The following is a 19,881-nucleotide window of genomic DNA, read 5'->3' as shown; positions in this document are numbered from 1 at the left end:
ATGAGACGAAGGAAAGAAAAAAGTATATATATGAGGGGTTTGAGAAACAGACCTGATGGTCCGCCAAGAATTCATAGGTCCTACGCATGACAGAATAATCCTCCCATCTCATGCCTTGGAACCTTGCTCTCTTAGCTTGGAACATTGCTTCCAATCCATCACGATCCAGAGGATAAATCCGAAAGTAGCCTGACATGATCAAATCAAAGCGATGTTTCTCATCTTCATACAGTACTCGGACCCCACACTCGTGTACTTGACAAAGATCTATTGGTAAAAGATTTCCGTTCATATCTTCCACTTGGAATTCAATTGAGACCTCACTGTATTCACTAAACATATAATCTTCTTTGGCAACCAAACAGGGATCAAATCCTATGAATATGTGTGCTGAGTGGATGCGCTTCTCATCATACCAACCATGGAGATAGCAATAGAGATCATGGCTATCACCGTGCTTATTGCGGAAGTGATACGTGCATTTAACTTGCAAACTATGGCTGACAGAACGGAATGCAATGACAACACAAAGAGAGAAACCCAAGAACTTGCTATTAGCCCAATGTGAAGATAACAGGAATGTTACTGTAGATCCCCAACTTTGATGGCTAAACCACTCCGGAGTCACATCTCCAGGGAGGCAGAAACTACATGCCCATGCTGGAACATCGAGCTCCTCCTGTTAACACAATTCAAATAGCATCTTTTTAAAATGAGATGAAGGAAAGAAAAAAGTATATCAGAGATTTGAGAAACAGACCTGATGGTCCACCAAGAATTCATAGGTCCTACACATGACAGAGTAATCCTCCCATCTTATGCCTTGGAACCTGGCTCTCTTGGCTTGGAACATTGCTTCCAATCCATCACGATCCAGAGGATAAAAACGATAGTAGCCTGGCATGATCAAATCAAAGCGATGTTTCTCATCTTCATACAGTAGACGGACCCCACACTCGTGTACTTGACAAAGATCTAATGGTAAGATATTTCCGTTTATATCTTCTAGTTGGAATTCAACTGAGACCTCACTGTATTCACTAAACATATAATCTTTTTTGGCCATCAAACAGGGATCAAATCCCACAAATATGTGTGCTGAGTCCATGCGCTTCTCATCATACCAACCATAGAGATAGCAATAGCGATCATGGCTATCACCGTGCTCATTACGAAAGTGATAGGTGCATTTAACTTGCAAACTATGGCTAATAGAACGGAATGCAATGACAGCGCAAAGAGAGAAACCCAAGAACTCACTATTAACCCAATGTGAAGATAGCTGGAATGTTGCTATAGATCCCCAACTTTGATGGCTAAACCACTCCGGAGTCACATCTCCAGGGAGGCAGAAACTACATGCCCCTTCTGGAACATCGGGCAGCTGTTAACACAATTCAAATAGCATCTTTTAAAAATGAAAGGCGGCAAATAGAGAAAAAAAAAAGATGTAAATCGGAGGTTTGATAAACAGACCTGATGGTATAACCTTTTGGTATAAAGTTGAAATTTCAATAATGAGTACTCCAAGATTTGATTGACCACAGGCAACCTCAAGCAATTAGTGAAAATGAATTCAAAAATGTTCCCCTCCACTACAGTTGATGACCTTGATACTAGATAATTCAAACTCTGGCAATTGTCTACATCCAACTTTGATAGCCGTGGTGGAAGCTCCGGTAATGATTGAAGTCTCTTGCAATTCCTTAATCCTAGATATTGCAACTCAAAGAGTTTATTGATGCTTATAGGTATAGTCCTCAAATTGTTTCCACTTAGATCTAACACTTCCAGTGACGATAAAAGACCAAGACTGTCCGGCACTTCCGATAGACTGCAACCATCTAGATTTAGCTTACGCAAACAATCTAGATCCACGCGATGTCTTTTAGATAATTGCAAGCCAACAAAACAATGGATGTCTTCTAGATATTTGCAGTTTCCCACTTCCAAACAGGCAAGTCCCTTCAGATTTCCAATCGGTGAAGGCAACTTTGTTATGCGTGTCTGTTCTAAATAGAGATATCTCAAACATACCATCGGCTCCAAAACTTCCGGAAAATCCCTAAATTGGAGGCAACCTGAGAGATTAAGCCTTCGCAGCTTTTTCAACTTACAGATGCTGCTTGGAAGAATCTCAAATTGTTTGCAGTTTCGCAGGTGCAATTCATTAAGCTCACACAAACATTCAATTGAAGAGGGAATCTCTCTTATTGCTGTCCCATCTAAATACAGCTCCCTTATATTTCTTGAAACCTTTGGAAACTCCGTGATACTAGAGCAACCGGAAAGATCAAGTTTTTCAAGGCATCCCAACTTAGAAACCGCACTCGGCAGATTCTTTAGCCTGTTGCAGCCAACTAGATCTAAATAAATGAGTTCCCTTAGACCACCAATTGAAGATGGCAGTTCTTCTATTGCAGTTCCATTCAAGTACAAGTATCTAATATTCCATGAAAAGTCAGGAAACCTGCTGATAGATGAGCAGCCAGAGATGTCGACGATTAGAAGAGATTTCAACAAATATATGTTTTCTGGAAGATTCAACACGAGCTTGCAGTTCTTCAAATTCAACGTAACAAGTCCACTGAGTTCCCCAATTGATTGGGGAAGCTCTTCAACAGCAGTCTCATTTAAATTTAAATATGTCAATTTCCCTGCAGTCTCTGGGCACTTCTTGAGATTTGCACAACCAGAAAGGTTCAGAGTCTCCAGACAACTTGAATTAATTCTACTGGGAAGATTGATTAGTCTTTTGCAGCCTCTCAAATCTAAATCAACAAGCTTGTCTAGATGTTGAATAGATGAAGGAAACTTAACCAAACTTTTACAGAATTGAAGATTCAATCTCTCAAGGTTTCTGGCCTTTGAAAGGTCTGGCAGGAAAGTTATGTGCTCACAATTGCTGAGGTTGACATCTTTTAAATTGCCGAGATTCTGAAGCAAAATGAAATCAACAGAAAGAAATTACACATGCATACCACTCTAAATTTCAAAGAAAGAACTATACATGCATAGAGTTATTTTAGAATACCTGGTCTCCTCTCCACAGTTGCTTGACCTTGCTAGATGATAGGTTAAGTTCAACAAGGTTCTGTGGACGAAAATTGCAAGGCAAAGATGTCAAAGGGTATCCATCCCAATGGAGATACCTCAACTCATGAGAAAGAGACTCGAGGCCACTAGGAAGGTGCACTGTGCATTTATCTCCAGCTGCAGAATTATAAATTTTTAGCAGTCTAAGATTATACATCCTTGCGAAGGCTGTAGAACTCAACTCTATTTCTCTTATTTCTGAAACATCCAAGAACATCCCTTCAACTTTTTCAGTTCTTATTTTTGAAACATCCAAGAATATCCCTTCAACTTTTCCAGTTCCCTGAAACCAGTAAAGGAGAAGCAAAGTTTAAGTAAGATTTTAAACTTACTAGTACAACCATAGTGCATTGCATAGGAAAGGGAAAACTTTCGGGCATATGAATCTTACCAGATTATTGGTCAACACTTGATATGCATCTTTTGGATTCCATAATCTGCTTTGTTTTCGTAGCTCGTAAGCAGATTCTTTTCGAACAACTTCATGGGCCATTTCTTGCAAAAGATCATGCATTTCAACCTTGTCATCTGAAATTTTAATGAGACACCTGTCAATGAGAACACTAAATCCAATATCTGTTTTGAAACCGCAGCCATCTAGTATCCGCTTTACAAAATCAACTCGATGCCCTCTAAAGAAACATGCAATGTCGAGAAATATACTCTTCGTGTTATTATCACGTAGTGCATCAAAACCTATTCTCAGCAAGTCACAAATGTTCAGCTCGGGAAAGCTTTCGATCTCATTTAATTGAGATTCCCAAAAATGTCTTTCTCTGTTGAATAAGAAGGAACCCAAAACTCGAAGAGCTAATGGGTTCCCTTTGGCATAATTTATTGCCGTGATTGACAACTCCATATAAGCTTTTGGGGGGTGGTTTCCCTTAAAAGCATTCAAGCTAAAGAGTTGAAGAGCTTCGTGGGAGTTTAATTCCCCAACCTCGTATATTTCATCAACTACATTCTTAAGTACTTGCTTGTCTCTTGATGTTACAACAACAACACTTCCTGCACCAATCAAAGGCACTTCATTTAAATGCTGGAATTGTCGTACATCATTCACATCATCCAAAACAAGGAGAACTTTCTTTTGGCAGAGTCTATCCCTGATGAAAGTAGGTATATGTGGTGTGCCAACACGAAGATTTTCTTCCTCCAGTAGTTTAGAAAGAAGTTCATCTCGTAGATCATTTAATCGACCCTTTTCTGATTCCTGCCTTATGTTCGGAAGAAAGTGGTGGCCTTCATATTGACTTGAGAAGCTATCGTAGAAAGCTCCAGCGATGGTTGTCTTGCCTATACCACCCATGCCCCAAATTCCTATTGTGCGGACATCAGATGGCACAATAGATAGTAATTTGTTGATTTGCTCAATGCGTGAATCTGCTCCAACCAGACCTCTTAATTTGCTTGGGGATGCACGATTTAACCTTTTCCAGATAGTTTGCACAACATCTGTTACTAGTTTGGACTCCGGACTGCAAAAAATGAAAGAAGCATCCTTAACTCAAATTGTATCTTTAAGAAAAAAATGTAAGTAATGTAAGCAAATTAAGAAAATGGTGAATGTAAGCATCTTCCAGATAATTTGCTCCAGTGATTTTTTTTTTATTATAAGAAAATGTTGTCAAAGGTGAGGTTTCCATTAAGGTGGAAGTCCATTGGCTGTTGATGGAAGTTAGTTTTCCACAAAAAAACAGAACAGACTTGTGCCTTTTGAAGCAACAAGTACTATGAACTAATTAGAAGCACAATTGATTTACAGGAGAGAAAAAAACTATAATATGCACAAGAAATCTTAATTGTTATAAATAAATTTTAATTGCTATAATTCCAGAAAAAAAGGTTGAAGATGAGAATCTATAGTTACCTAGTAACCTGTGAATCCCATCCAGATATACTGGCTGCATTTGTCAAGTCAGCCCTCCACCTTGGCACCTTGTCCATCTTCCCCTTGAAATTTTTTTCAAGCTCGGCAAATGCATTTCCAAAACTCCCAGTCTGTTCATCAACATCAGATGGGTTCACATGATAGAAGACCGGTAAAACAATCTGCCCATAAGTCTCTTTGCATTCAAGTATTTTCACCAGTTCATCCACACACCACGGAGAAGATGCATAGTTCTTGGAGAATATTACTACAGAAATTCTAGATTCTTCAATCGTTTTTAGAAGGGCAGGGGTAATTTCTCCTCCTCTTTCAAGCCTATCATCAATGAAGGTCTTGATTTTCTTACGACACAAAGCATCATAGAGATGGCTGGTAAAATTATTGCGCGTATCCTTGCCTCTAAAACTAAGGAACACATCATACTTCCATTTATGAGCAACAGCAGATGAAGATGCCATATCAGACAGTTACAAGATCGTGTCTTCCTCAATCACTAAGAATCGAAATCAATAACTGCTCTCCTTTTTCTCCTAAAGACATACAAAGAGCACCCACTTCAACAGCTGAACATTCGTTAAGAGAAATTGAAGTCTAATAGTACAAGAATCCACACAACATATATTTATCAGAAAATTCCTCAAACTCTTAACGATGGATATATACTAGCTTAATTTGATATGAACTATCTTAATTTGATCACTGTCACTTGCTACCAATGCTAGCTTGCTATACTTTCATTGAAAGAACAGTAACTAGGTGAGCAAAACGAATTACAGATGGAAGAATTAATATGTTCATGAAACAAACTTATCAAACTCGTATATATAATCTTAAATAAAGAAGACGCATGATCCAGAAAGACTTACCAACAGATCATAAGAACAGTTGACCTGTGTTTTGCATCAGCAAACAAGACGAAGAAGAAAAAATGTTGGCCAATGAACTTGTCAATGGCAACGGTAACCTGTCATGGCCGATGAATCTGTTAAATTTAAATAAGCAATAATTACAATTTTCCCTTTCCTGAGTTAAAAGTCTATTTGAGAGTGTGGTTGTAGTTGCTTTTCAAAGTATTTTTTATTTAGAAATGTATCAAAATAATATATTTTTTTATTTTTTTAAAATTATTTTTGATATCAGCGCATCAAAATGATATAAAAACACCAAAAAAATATTAATTTGAAGCAAAGAAAAAAATAAAAAAAATTTATTTTCTTTAAACGCTTTTGAAACGCAAAAACAAACAGGGTCTTAATGAACATCAATTAACCTCTCTTAAATACCTGGATGCTTACAGAGGCGGAAGTAAAGGGGGGCAAGTAGGGCCCGAGCCCCCACTTGCAAGACATTTTAATTTATTTTTTTATTATTGGATAATTAAGTGTGGAGAAGGTTTTTTATTTTAAAGAGGTGGGCCTTCTTACAGTAATTAAGTGTGACTTTTTTTTTATTTTTTTTGAATTATTTTGCACAGCCCTAATCTTGCAACCGGTCAAAAACAGAAATAAAAATACAAATCGCAAGAAAAAATTTTCTGCGGAAAGATTGAAGCAGAGCCACCAATTAATTTATCTTTCATCAAACAAAACAAGGTAACTTAAATTTAAAATCTATTTTTGTTTTGTTTTAAGATGTTTGTAAATAATTTGATGAGATTTTTTTTATAATTCTACCATCTTTGCTTCATTTTTTCTCAGATCTGCTAGTTTTACCAATTGTTTTTTGAATTCTTGTTATAGTGATTTTTTTCTAATTAATTAGATATATTTTATTGGTTTGTTTTGATTATACTTGGATTTTTTATGTTTTGTTTTTAGCAAATCCACCAAAATTATCAATTTTTTCTCACGATATATGTTTTGATTTTAGACTGAACCATGAATAAAATAAGAAGAATTGTTTCTTTTTTTGAAAAAAAAATATTGATAACTCACTGTCTAGTGAACCAACTCCAATGTGTAATGTTAAAGTTATAGTTGAGCAGCCCCAATGCGCTTCAGTTTACAAAGAACCTGAGTTGATTAGTGAGCAACCTCTTACTATGATCGACATTGCTCATTTAATTAGAGATCCAAGCAATCGTCCTCAAATTTGGGAATACCCAGTTAATCAACAAGATGAAATTTAAAGGGCATACATTAACCTGGGGCCATATCAACCTTTGATGTCGAATATCTGCTGACTGGTAAAAAAACATCCTCGTCGATTTCAGTCTCATTAGACTAGTTGATAGGTTGATTCGACTTTTTTTTACTCTTACTGTTTCAACAGCAACTACTGAACGAGCTTTTTCAGCGATGAAAATTGTTAAAATAAGACTTCGCAATCGAATGGAGGATGATTTTCTTGCAAATTATTTGATTGTCTATGTAGAAAAAGAAATTGCTGAAAGATTCATAATTGATATGATAATCGATAATTTCTATTATATGAAAGAACGACGAGTATAATTAAAATAAATATGTAAGAATCATTCTTTATTCTTTTTTGTTTTATTTCAAAGTTTATCAAACATAAATAATGCTTCGCTTTAACTAATGTTTTTTATATACTTTGTATGTTTATATTTGATAGGTATAAAGACCAACAACATTAAAGTGATGGATATATTATGAAGATGAAATTAACTTCATTGCTTTGACTCAATTTGATATTGCTTCGAACCTTTTACCTTATATAAAGGTCATTATATTTTTATAGTAAGTTATTTGAATAAAATTAAATTATGCAGGTTTTTTTTTACAACTCATGTACAATACATTAAAATAAATATTATATTTTGTTATATTAATTTTAGCCCCCAAACAAATAATCCTAGCTCTGCCCCGATGCTTATGTATTTTATATAAACTAGGTGCCCACTTGCACTTATATTTGATGTTGATGGTAAAGTCGTATTAATTTTTTTAAATAAACTTATCATTTGAGATCCACAACTAGGTGCCCACTGGCACTTATATTTGATGTTCATTAATTTGACCTCGAAACATAATAAACATAATTAGTTGCAACCACCTCATATCCATTGCAAAGTGGCAATAAAGTAAAATGGAAACATTCAAAGGGCATTTTTGTACAATAACACAATTCAAAACGACCGCAGACTAATATTCTAACCCTTATCAAGAGCATCTCCTCTCCTTCTCTCCCTATCCCTTCTCCTTCTCCTCGTTCCAATTAATGTGATAATATAAAAAAATTAAAAATTAAAAATATTTTTAAGTAAAATATATTTTTAAAAATGACCTTATATAACAGCACCAAACTTGCATTTTTTCCCTTTTGGATTCAACCCATTAGGCAATGACTTTGTCTTTTACAAATTTAATAAACCGATGATTTTGCGAGGGAGAAAAATGAAATATAATATTATTTTCTTTTGGACTAAACAATTTTGTTGCCTTTTGGACTCAACCCATTAGGCAATGACCTTGTCTTTTACAAATTTAATAATTTTCATATTTAAATGTTCAATCCCTGTCATTACCAAAAAAAAAAAAATCCTTGTGATAAACAAAATCCATTAAGCTTGTAGCAACAAACCGGTGGTTTAGCGAGGGAGAAAAATGAAATTTGATGAAGTTCTCCCATTCTTCTATACCCTTGTTGTCTTAACTCCATTCTTGCCAAAAAAAAATAATTACCTTTAGAGTGATGATTTATGTAGAAATTGCCCTGGAAATTAAAAAGTAAACGACCCTTAAATTTGAATTCCAAGAAAGATTGCATTATCCAGTAGATTCTTGTGTTGAGATTTTATCTCGTCTAATCAGGGATTGTATAGGTGTAAGATTCTATATTTATTCCTTGAATTAAAAAAATTAATTCCCGTAATTAGTTTCCAGATTTCCTTATATATTTAGTTTCTTGTTTTGATATAGGTTTGTATCCTATAAATTATATCATTCATATTCAATCAATACAATAAAAAATACAATTCCAAAAAAGATTGCATTATCCAGCAGATTCCTGATGGTGCTCTCAGCCCAAATCAATCATGAGAAGGTGAAAGCAACTATAAAAACCATCAAAAAGTGTTTTTTTGAGGAAAAAAGAGTTTATATAAGTGCTTCGATGTGTTACTCTTCACTAATGTTAATGGCTTGTTGTAAGTTCATTTACCATAAACATCAAGAATGAATAACAAAACACAAACTTAACTTTGATACAAAGGAAATGAGGGATTTCTTTGTTTTGAAATAATAGGAATGTCATGTTATTTCTCGTTAATATTTAAGGTAATTAATAGCTTGTTATAATTCTATCACTATTTTTAATTTTTTCTTATAAATTAAGAATTTAATCTTGAATGGAGATAGGTAATAGTCTCATAAAATCAAACAGATTGTAAGGATACCGATCTTGAAACTTAAAAAGATTATTTGTTTTGTCCCACCACCATTTATGAAAGAAAACAAATCTAGAAGAAAAGAACCATATTTTGAAAAGATATTATTTAAAAAAAAATATTATTTTAATGGATTTACAATAAAAAAAATATTTTAAAAAATAATATCTATCACACTTACAAACACCTCCTGAGATTAACCGGGGAAAAAAAGAGTGAAAAAAGTTGGAAACTTGGAATGTGATTAGCTGGTTGGAGACCTGGTTACAGGATATATGTAGTTGTGCCTTTTAAACATAAACTAGCCGATGTGTATTTGTGACTAACATGTGCCTCAAGGCCATACCTTGATTTATATAACTGGAATGTCTCACCTGCACTAATCTATTCCCATAATTAAAGTAAATATAGTCTTAAAAAAAAATAACTCACTAAATATAATAATCCGAACAAATAAGAACCAAAATCAACCAGTTGACCCATTGGTTTCATTCTAGACAAATCTTGATAAAAATACCTAGCGATGATTGCGACAATTGCAAGTTACTCTAATCTCCTTGAAAGAAATATATATTTTTTAGTCACAAAATTAGCTCAATAAAAGATTATTTGTTTTGTTCACATATGTTGACACTGTTTATCATATCAATTACCAACAGAAATATTCACTTCTTAATTGCACTGTTAATTATTGTTCTTTACAGAAAAAATCACCGACAGATTGAAACATCATTGGTGTTCTTTGGGGGATTTTTGAAAAGTTTTTTTTATTAAATTGAATATTTAGATTAAATATTACAGATAAAATCACTGACGGATTGAAAAATCGTAAGTAATATTTGGTGGTTTCTGAAATTTTTTTATTAAATTGAAAATTTAAATTAAATATTACAGACGGATTCACCGATAAAATGGTTAAAAATATTTATATTTAATTATGTGGTGGTAAAACCTTTGGTAAAATGCCCTAATAAAAAGACTAAAATATCTCATTTCACAACAGACGAACATCAATATTCCTTTCTTTCTCATCTTTTCTCTTCTCTTCTCTCCTTAACTCCTTCTCTTCTCCTCCACGCTCAAGTATGTCTTCTCCTCTTCTCTTCTTTTCTTTTCTCAGTTTTTTTTATTAACATGCTTTATGAATTTTTTTTCTCTCTCAGCTCCACTCGCAACTACATTAAGATAAGATTTTTTTTCTTTTTTTTTTATGTTTTTTTCATTAAATTTTGTTTTAAAAAAATTATGTTCTTAATAATTGTATGAATGTTGTTATAGGGATTTTTTTTTCATGTGAGATTAATTTTTAGTTGATTTATTTATAGGATTTTTAAATAGATTTTAATTATTTAATTATTTTTCTAGTTTTGTTAAATAGATTTTTTAAAAAAATATTTTTAAATAATCACCAATGAAATTGCATACAGTATTTTTGTTGGTTATATGACAAGGTCCTCGAGGGAAATACCGACGAAATGAAGCGGGTAAATTTTTTTTTCAATGCGCTTTTTCCATCAGTAAATCTATCGATAATAATATTTTTTTATTACCAACGGACTTATCGACAGATAAAAAATTACTGACAAAAAATTCACCGACGGAACATTTTCATATGTGATCTCATCGGTAAATTAATTACCAATGGAATGATAGTACAAATACTGACAGAATTTGTTGTACAAACTATCTAAATTTATTGTGGTCAATCATTTCCATCTAATCAATCATTGTCTTATCTTCCTTATCTATAGTCAATCATAAACTTCTTGGTCGATTATACTATTCATAATTAATTTCAGCTTATTTTTTCTATATAATAATACACAATATCTGCTCTTATTTGTTTTACACATAAATATTTATTTTTTATGTGAAAATCTTGTAAACACTATAGCTTGATTGGGATGCTATAGGGCATAATTGATAGATATTTGCTCAAGACTAAGTTGTCCTGAAAGAAAATAAATATAATATTGTTTTATGAGCCAAAAAAATTGTATTGATACGTTAGCCCACCAGCAATGCTTTTTTTTTTTGTGCTAAATATGCTCTACAGGAAACATTGTAATATTATTATAAGAATCTAAACTAGTTTCTAAGAGAATTTAAGACAATCTTAAACAATATAGACTCATGAGTTCTGATGACAAGTTGTAAATAAAATAGAGAAACGATCAGTTATAAGGAAGAAAGTATAGACAGAAAGACAACAAATGAATTATTAACAACTAAACTCCAGGTGATAGAGATTGCCAGAAAGTCAAGATAAAAGCCAAAGAATTTCATCATCACTGTAGAAAGAAACTGAGTAACTCTAACTAGAGAAAGCTTTTGTTGGAATACTTTCCATATAATTCTTTTGGCCAAATGAAACAATTTCATTTGATTTCTTTGAACCTTTTAGGTCTCCGACTGTAAACCTTCAAGTCATTTGTGGTAGATTCTGCACCATTCTTGAAGTCACTTCCACCGGGTTTCGCCTCATTGTCACGCTTGTTATCACGGCATCTCTAGGTTTTTCCGCCCACCAGCATTAGTGAATTGTTGTACAAGCTGTCTAAATTCCGTTGGAGTTGCTGCAAATACCTTACAGTATGGCAAGATAAAATCGCAATCGTTCTCTGCTTGGGTGTATAGTTGGCGGACCCCACACTTTCTCACATGACAATAATGCAAGGGGTTGTTGTCCAGATCTTCCACGGAGAATTCAACTGAGACTTCACTGAATTTACCATACCAAAAATCTTTTGTAGCATTCAAACAAGGATCATATCCAAAAAAAGGTGATCTGACCGGATAGATTGTTTTTGCAATGAGCCATAGCAACTGGCAAAGTAGCAATGGAGAACGCAGGGATCGGCATGGTCATTCTTGAAATGGTAAGTACATTTGACTTGGAATCCACCAGAGTCATCACAAGATGGTTCAAATGCAACAACAGTGCACAGCATGAAACCCAATAACTCACTACTAGGGCAATGTGAAGGCAGCTGAATTGTCACAGAACTGCTGAATTCTGCTGCACAAACCACGCTGGAACTTTACATCCTGGGAAGCAAAAACTAGATACCCCAGCAGCTACTGATGAAATCTGCATCATGAAAAACATGCTCAACTCTACATCCATTAAAACACGAGAGAAGAGATTATAATACGGGATTGAACGTGTGTGTGTGTGCGCGTGAGAGAGAGAGAGAGAGAGAGAGAGAGAGAGAGACCTCACTGTAAAGTCTTTTGGCATATAGCTGAATTTTCAAGAGAGCGTATGCCATGATATTGTGGTGTGCAGTCTCACCCATCATGAGACAATTAGTAAAGATGAATTCAAAAAATGTTTCCATCAACTATAGCTGATGAGCTTGGGACTGTTCTCAGTGATGTGCAGCTGTGAGCATCTAGTTTTGCAAGCCGTGGTGGAAGTTTTTGTAATGACCCAAGCCTCCTGCAATAGCGTAAGCCAAGATATTGCAGCTCATAGAGTTCACTGATATTTGTAGGCAGTCTAACAAAGTTGTTTCCACTCAGATCCAATGCTTCCAGTGAGGTTAAGCAGCCAAGACTTTTAGGCACTTCTAGTATTCCGCAACCACTTAGGTTTAGCTTGCGCAAATATTTTAAATCCACATCCTGCTCAAGCAATCGCAAGTCACCAAGATATTTTCCTTCCAAATATTTACAATTTCCCAATGCTAAGCAACAAAGCCCCTTTAGATTTCTAATTGGTGAGGATAATTTTCTTATGCCTGTTCTGTCCAAGTAAAGATATCTCAAAGATTCCATTGTCTCCAAAATTCCCGGGAATCTCTGAAATTGAGAGCAACCTGAGAGGTTGAGCTTTTGCAGAGATTTCAACTTGCAGATACTCCCAGGAAGAATATCAAATTTTGTACAGTTTCGTAGATGCAATTCAACAAGTTTGTAAAAACACCCGATTGACGATGATTTCTTCTATTGTTGTCCCATCCAGATACAGCTCTTTTATATTCCACGAAATATTTGGAAACTCTGTGATACTGGAGCAGCCAGAGAGATTAAGTTTCTCAAGATATGCCAGCTCATAAATGGTACTTGGAAGATTCTTGAGCCTTCCACAGTTGGACAGATCCAAAGAGATTCTCCAGAGATGACCAACAGAAGATGGAAATTCTTCTACTGCAGTTCCACTCAAGTATAAATACCTTGTATTCCCTGGTATGTTCGGAAACTTGGTGACATTTGAGCAGCCAGAGACATCAACAATAACAATAGACTTCAACAAACAAATACTGTTTGGAAGATTCCCAAGTTGTTTAAATTCCCTCAAATTCAAAGCAACGAGTCTACTTCGATGTCCAATAGATTGGGGAAGTTCTTTGATTGCAGTCTCATTGAAATTTAAATACATCACATGCTCTGTAGTCTCTGGGTACATCTTGAGATTTGAGCAGCCAGGGAGGTTAAGAGCCTTGAGATATTTCGATTTAATATTCTTGGAAGACTCAAAATGCTTGTGCAGCTTCTCAGATCCAAATCAACAAGCTTCTCTAGAAATTGAATAGATGAGGGAACCACTTTCAGAGTTGTACAAAATTGAAGATTCAATCTCTCAAGATTTTTAGCCTTTGATAGGTCTGGAATTGCAGTTAGATGCTCACAATTACTAAGGTTGACCTCTGTTAAATTCACAAGATTCTGCACCATCAGAGCATTGATAACAAAAAAAAATTAGTATCTGTACATTTTAAAATTCATTTGAAAGAGGAGAAAGATTACATGTGTACTGACTAAACCATACCTGGTCCCCCTTCCAAAGTTCTCGAACCTTGCTGTGTGACAGGTTAAGTTCAACAAGGTTCTCTGGATGAAAATTGGATGGCAAAGATTTCAGAGGGTATCCATCCCAGTGGAGATACCTCAACTCATCAGAAAGTGATTTGAGACCATGAGGAAGGTACACTTTACAGTTCTTTCCAACTTCAGAATTATAAATTTTGAGCAATCTAAGATTATACATCCGCGCAAAAGCTTTAGAGCTTAACTTGATTTCTTTTATTTTAGAGGTGTCAAAGAATATCCCTTCAACCTTTTCAGTTCCCTAAAGATCACAGCAAGGAAAAAAATAAAGCATGATAAGTAACACAAATCCATGGTCATATGTGAATACTTTCAAACTTCATAGACCAAATCTCGAAAAAGAAACAAGAAAAGAAAGAAATTAAGCATTCGCATACATGACACTCACCAGATTTTTTGTCAAAACTTGATTGACATCCCTAGGACTCCATAACCTACTACGTTTTCCCAGTTCTTTAATGGATTCTTGTCGGACAATTTCAAAAGCCATTTCTTGCAACAGATCATGCATTTCAAGCTTTCCATTTGAAATAGTAATGAGGCACCTTTCAGCAAGAAAAAAAACTCCAATATTTGTTGAGAAACCACAACCATCCAGTATTCTCTTCACGTAATCAATTTGCTTCCCTTTAAAGAAACACGCAATATCAAGAAATATGTTCTTCTCTTCATCACCAAGTGCATCAAAACTTACTTTCAACATATTATAAATTTTCAGCTGAGGATTTCTTTCAAGTTTATTCAATGCATTTTCCCAGTCCTCTTTCCTTTGGTCAAATAGAAAGGAACCCAAAACTTTAAGAGCCAATGGGTTTCCTTTAGCATAATTTACTGCCCTGATTGATAGGCCCTTATAATCTTTTGGAATGTGGTTACCTTTGAAGACAGACAGACTGAAGAGTTGACGAGCTTCACTGCAATTTAATTCCTCAACCTCATATATTTCATCAGCCACATTCTTAAGCACTTGTCTATCTCTGGACGTTACAAGAATTCTACTTCCTGGACCAAACATATCATGCCTTTCAATTAAACATTCCACTTGTTCTACATCACTCACATCATCTAGAACAGTAAAAACTTTTTTGTGCCGGATCCTTTCCTTGATTAAAGTGGATCCCATGCGTGGAGTGTCAATACGTAGATTTTCCTGCTCTAATACTCTGGAAAGGAATTCCTCTCGCAAGCGAATCAAGCCACCACATTCTTCCGATTTCTCTCTTACATTGGTAATAAAACAGCAGCTTTCATATTGACTTGAAATACTGTTGAAAACAGCTTCAGCAATGGTTGTCTTACCTATACCACCCATGCCCTATATTCCGATTATGCAAGCTTCAGATGATCTAATGCATAAAAGTGTTTTGAGTCATTCAATGCGTGAATCTATCCCATCTAGGCCCTTAGAGTCACCTAATGATGTGTGGTTCAATTTTTTCAAAATGAATTGCACAATTTCACTTACAAGTTTGGACTCAGGCCTACCAAATACAAGGAACAAGCGTTAGTAAAACAAAAGTTATCCCAAAAAAAAGTAAATAGAATAATGAAGATAATGCAGTATCTTTTTATTTTTTATTTTTTTTGTTAAGAGTTCATTTGGAATTTTTGTGATCATCACGCTTGTAGCAACTAACTCAAATTTCTTAAATTTATAATGTTTCTTGAAATTCACCAGTGCATAGCATTTTTAAGGCTCATTTAGAAGTCCTAGGAACATATACAATTTAAAAGTTATAATTTTGCACAAGTAAACCCACAAGAAGTGCGGTGACACAAGACTGGGCAATTAAGTTCCATCACAGTAATAGTCCTTCTGTGGATTCAAATTAACATGGGAATCAGTTTTAAAAGCTCAAACTGAGATATTATAACCTTTAAGTGAAATAAATTTATGCTTTTTAAAGTTATTATCCTGAACTGGAAAACATAAACTAATTAAATTGCTAAAGAACATGTCAAAGGACTGCCCCTTTTAAGCGACTATACTAAATGACCATTTCATGATGAGCAAGTATAATTTGGTTTGCATACTGAATAATGCTAGAAATACTTAATTCTGATATAATTGATGTGTTACCTCAAAAAGGATCGAGTTACTTCACCTAACTAAACAATGTACTAAGCTAGTAATTCGATAATTGCCAAGTGTTGATTCTTAAAAAACTTTTATTAGTAAAGAACAACGGCAGATTCTATTACCGTGCCCAAAAACATCTAGCCCCTTCATCTAATTAGTGTTTTGAAATTTAATGTGGAACGGTAACTCCATCATTTCCAGGGCAGCTAAAAATAAAGAAACTTGCATCCTTTCCAAATTCTGAAAAGTGCAAAGTATGGGAACTTTATTGTTCTTATTTATTTTCCAACCATTAGCTAGTTCCATACCCATTGGAAATCAGCCTTTTAACATTATGCATAATTTTAGCTATATTAGGAAATGGGCATGCTAAAAATGGCACAAATAATACTTATATTCATGTATTCAAGTGAAACCTGCAAAAGGTATGGAATAGAGAGAAGGCTACCTAGTGACTTGTGAATCCCATCCAGAAATATTGGCCACATTTGTCAAGTCAGCTCTCCAGCTTGAATCCTTGTCCATCTTCCATTTAAAATTTCTTTCAAGCTCAGCAAATGCATTTCCAAAACTCCCTCTCTGTTCATCTACATCAGATGGGTCTACAATCTGGTAAAACAATCTGCCCACATGTTCTCTTGCATTCTAGTATCTTCACCAGTTCATCCACACACCACGGAGAAGATGCATAGTTTTTTGAGAATATCACTACTGAAATTCTTCACTCTTCAATTGTTCTCAACAGTGTAGGTTCAATTTCTTCACCCCTTTCAAGATCATTATCTATGAAAGTCTTGATTTGTTTACGACATAAGGCATCATAGAGATGGCTGGTAAAATTGTCACGGGTATCCTTGCCTCTAAAACCGAGGAATACATCATACTTCCATTGTTGAGCAGTTGTAGAAGAAGATGCCATATCCGACATTCACTAGCTTGTGCAGAAAATCACTTGAAATCAGAAGATCATAGATACTCTCTTTTTCACTTGGTAAAGAAAAATTAAGGATATAAATCACAGCAGATAACACTAAACAACAGTCGAGAATTTTAAGAGAAGGAAAAATCACTAAACTCTTTAAACACTAAACGCTGAAACCCACCTTACAAATATCAAGGATTCAAAAATTTCTTCACAAAAAAATCACTAGATCCTTCCACGCCAAAATGCCGACAAAATGGGAATACTTGCAGTTTGTTAATGGACTAGAAAGTTAGAAACCATGCTCAAATGTAGGCTTACGCTCAATCATTTGATAAGAAAATAACTTTTTTTCTTAAATCTCAGCAAATAAATCTTTCATTCAGCTAAACTCAAAGGCAAACCGTGAGACTTGGAGCTTTACAGCACGCTTAATTTATCAAATAAACATGCAATCTCAATCAAGAAACCCAGAGAGAGTTGATAATTGAAATAAAGAAACAAACAAAACAGACCCAATCTCAAACCTTAAAACTAACGGTAGCATCAATTTGAATACTACAAAGTGGAAAAAAGAAACGAGTTTGGACTTACAGAGTAGATACAGGAAAGACAGTAAGAGGGGTCCGGCAGCAACTTTCTTGTTTGATGTTTCAGTCAGCCAAGAAACCATAGAAGAAAAACAACACTGATTCTTGTTTCCAACAAGAGACCGAGAACATCACAAGATGATCTTTTCCATGGGAAATGGATACGCAAAGAAGACTTGGGGGAGTGAAATGTCAATGCCACGTACTTTTATATCACTAAGGACGCATTAAATTTGGAACGGCTATGTTGGGGCTAAAAGGGAAGACAATTCCTAACTATTGGTCAAGTAGTTTACTGGCGAAGGAGACATACCTTTAAATTTTTTTTAAATAATTTGTATAAAATCTAATTTTTTTAATATATCTTATTATTTTCAGATTATTCAAAAAAAATATTATCATTTGTTAAAATATATATGTACTCAAAAATATTTTTTTAAATCTGAAAAAAAATGTCAAGTGTCATTGCCTCATTGGTCTCTCTCTTAACTAAAACTTTCACACTATTAAAATCTCAACAAATTATTTAATTTAATATAATTAGAGTCAAATTTAATAATATAATTATAAAATTATATTATTAATTAATTTTTTTTAATTTAAAGCATCAAAGATTAACTTAAAATAATAATTAATAATCAAAATAATAAACATAATGTATCCAAGTTTCTTTCAAATCTCAAAAGCAACCAAGAATATTTTTTTTAACTATTAAAAACTCACATATGTGATTGTGAATGTAGTCAAGATGAGAATAAAAAAATGAGATGTAACCATTTAAAGATGAGCTAAAAAAAACTTCTAATTAGATGGCTTGCCCCAACTCTTCAATTTTTTTTTTAAGAATATTTTGTATTTTAAAAATTTGAAAAAAATTAATTTTTTCTATTTTTTTCAAATTATTTTTTTATTTTCAAATTGTTTTGATATGCTGATATCAAAAATAATTTTTTAAAAAAATATATTATTTCAATACATTTCTAAACGAAAAATATTTTTAAAAATAATTTTTACCACACTCGCAAACAGACCCTAAACTATTTGCTTAAAATATTAAAATATTTATATGTTTAAACTTAGAAATATTTATTTAAAAAATTTAATTATTTCAATACACTTATAAACAAAAAGTATTTTAAAAAACAACTTTTACTACATTCGCAACCTTTATTGTTTGTTTGAAATTTTTATATGTTTAAATAAAAAAATATTTATTTCTAATAAAGCATTTTATCAGAAATATTTGCTTAAAATTGATTATATATTTTTAAAAAATTAAAATTTCAAAATTACTTAAGAATAAAAGATTTTAGAAATAAAAAAGAATACATTAATCTTAGATTGGTACATGAAATGAACACCATCACTGATAAAAATAAATAAAAGAAAAACCTAATTGTCACATTAAAATTTTCTTGGACTTGGCAGCAATTCGCACCACTATATCCTTGTCAAAATAATTATTAAATTATTTCTACCGTGAAACCCAAGTGTCATATTAATTATGCCTTCTCTTTTTTCTCCCGCGAATAACAACGCCAAAATAATCCTCCCATCTCATGTCAAGGTCATAGAACCTTTCTCTCTTGGCTTGGTGCATTGCTTCCAATCCATCATTCGCATGCAGTAGACGGACCCCACACTCAACTACTTGACAAAGATCTAATGGTAAGAGATTACCGTCCATATCTTCTAGTTGGAATTCAATTGAGACCTCACTGTATATACTAAACATATCTTTTTCTTTGGCAACCAAACAGGGATCAAATCTCATAACTATGTTTTCCGAGTTGATGCGCCTCTCCTCAAACTCATCATGGAGATAGCAATAGAGATCATGGCTAATACCGTGCTCATTGCGGAAGTGATATGTGCATTTAACTTGCAACTCAAAGTCGAAAGAATAAAATGCAATGACAGCGCAAAGACAGAAACCCAAGAACTCGCTATTAGCCCAATGTGAAGATAGCTGGCATGTTACTGTAGATCCCCAGCTTTGATGGCTAAACCACTCCGGAGTTACATCTTCAGGGAGACAAGAACTAGGTATCCTTTTTGAAAAATTGGGCTCCTGTTAACACAATTAAAATAGCATCTTTTTAAAATGAGACGAAGGAAAGA

The 19,881-nt window shown here is 33.9% G+C and overlaps 2 protein-coding genes and 1 pseudogene across 2 annotated transcripts in view; all 3 read right to left on the bottom strand.

Moving 5' to 3' along the window:
• The window catches only part of LOC18108430 (disease resistance-like protein DSC1), a 56,760-nt gene that overhangs the window by 1,290 nt on the left and 35,589 nt on the right, over nucleotides 1-19,881 (bottom strand). Inside the window, exons 2-7 of the mRNA XM_052449397.1 lie at nucleotides 4,967-5,525; nucleotides 3,488-4,574; nucleotides 3,035-3,379; nucleotides 1,477-2,937; nucleotides 761-1,384; nucleotides 53-679 (exon numbers count right to left, since the gene is read on the bottom strand). Coding sequence (XP_052305357.1) covers nucleotides 53-679; nucleotides 761-1,384; nucleotides 1,477-2,937; nucleotides 3,035-3,379; nucleotides 3,488-4,574; nucleotides 4,967-5,445 — 4,623 coding nt within the window. The 5' untranslated portion in view covers nucleotides 5,446-5,525. The remainder of the gene's footprint in view (nucleotides 1-52; nucleotides 680-760; nucleotides 1,385-1,476; nucleotides 2,938-3,034; nucleotides 3,380-3,487; nucleotides 4,575-4,966; nucleotides 5,526-19,881) is intronic.
• On the bottom strand, nucleotides 11,474-18,001 carry LOC7459254 (disease resistance-like protein DSC1; annotated as a pseudogene).
• The window catches only part of LOC7459255 (disease resistance-like protein DSC1), an 80,743-nt gene continuing 80,012 nt past the window's right edge, over nucleotides 19,151-19,881 (bottom strand). The window contains exon 8 of the mRNA XM_052449753.1: nucleotides 19,151-19,831. Coding sequence (XP_052305713.1) covers nucleotides 19,259-19,831 — 573 coding nt within the window. The 3' untranslated portion in view covers nucleotides 19,151-19,258. The remainder of the gene's footprint in view (nucleotides 19,832-19,881) is intronic.

The sequence above is a fragment of the Populus trichocarpa genome, chromosome 19 (genome assembly GCF_000002775.5).
Source record: "Populus trichocarpa isolate Nisqually-1 chromosome 19, P.trichocarpa_v4.1, whole genome shotgun sequence".
NCBI classification, from domain to species: Eukaryota; Viridiplantae; Streptophyta; class Magnoliopsida; order Malpighiales; family Salicaceae; genus Populus; species Populus trichocarpa.
The sequence above is the reverse complement of the archived record's forward strand: the minus strand, read 5'-3'. Positions and strand labels throughout refer to the sequence as shown.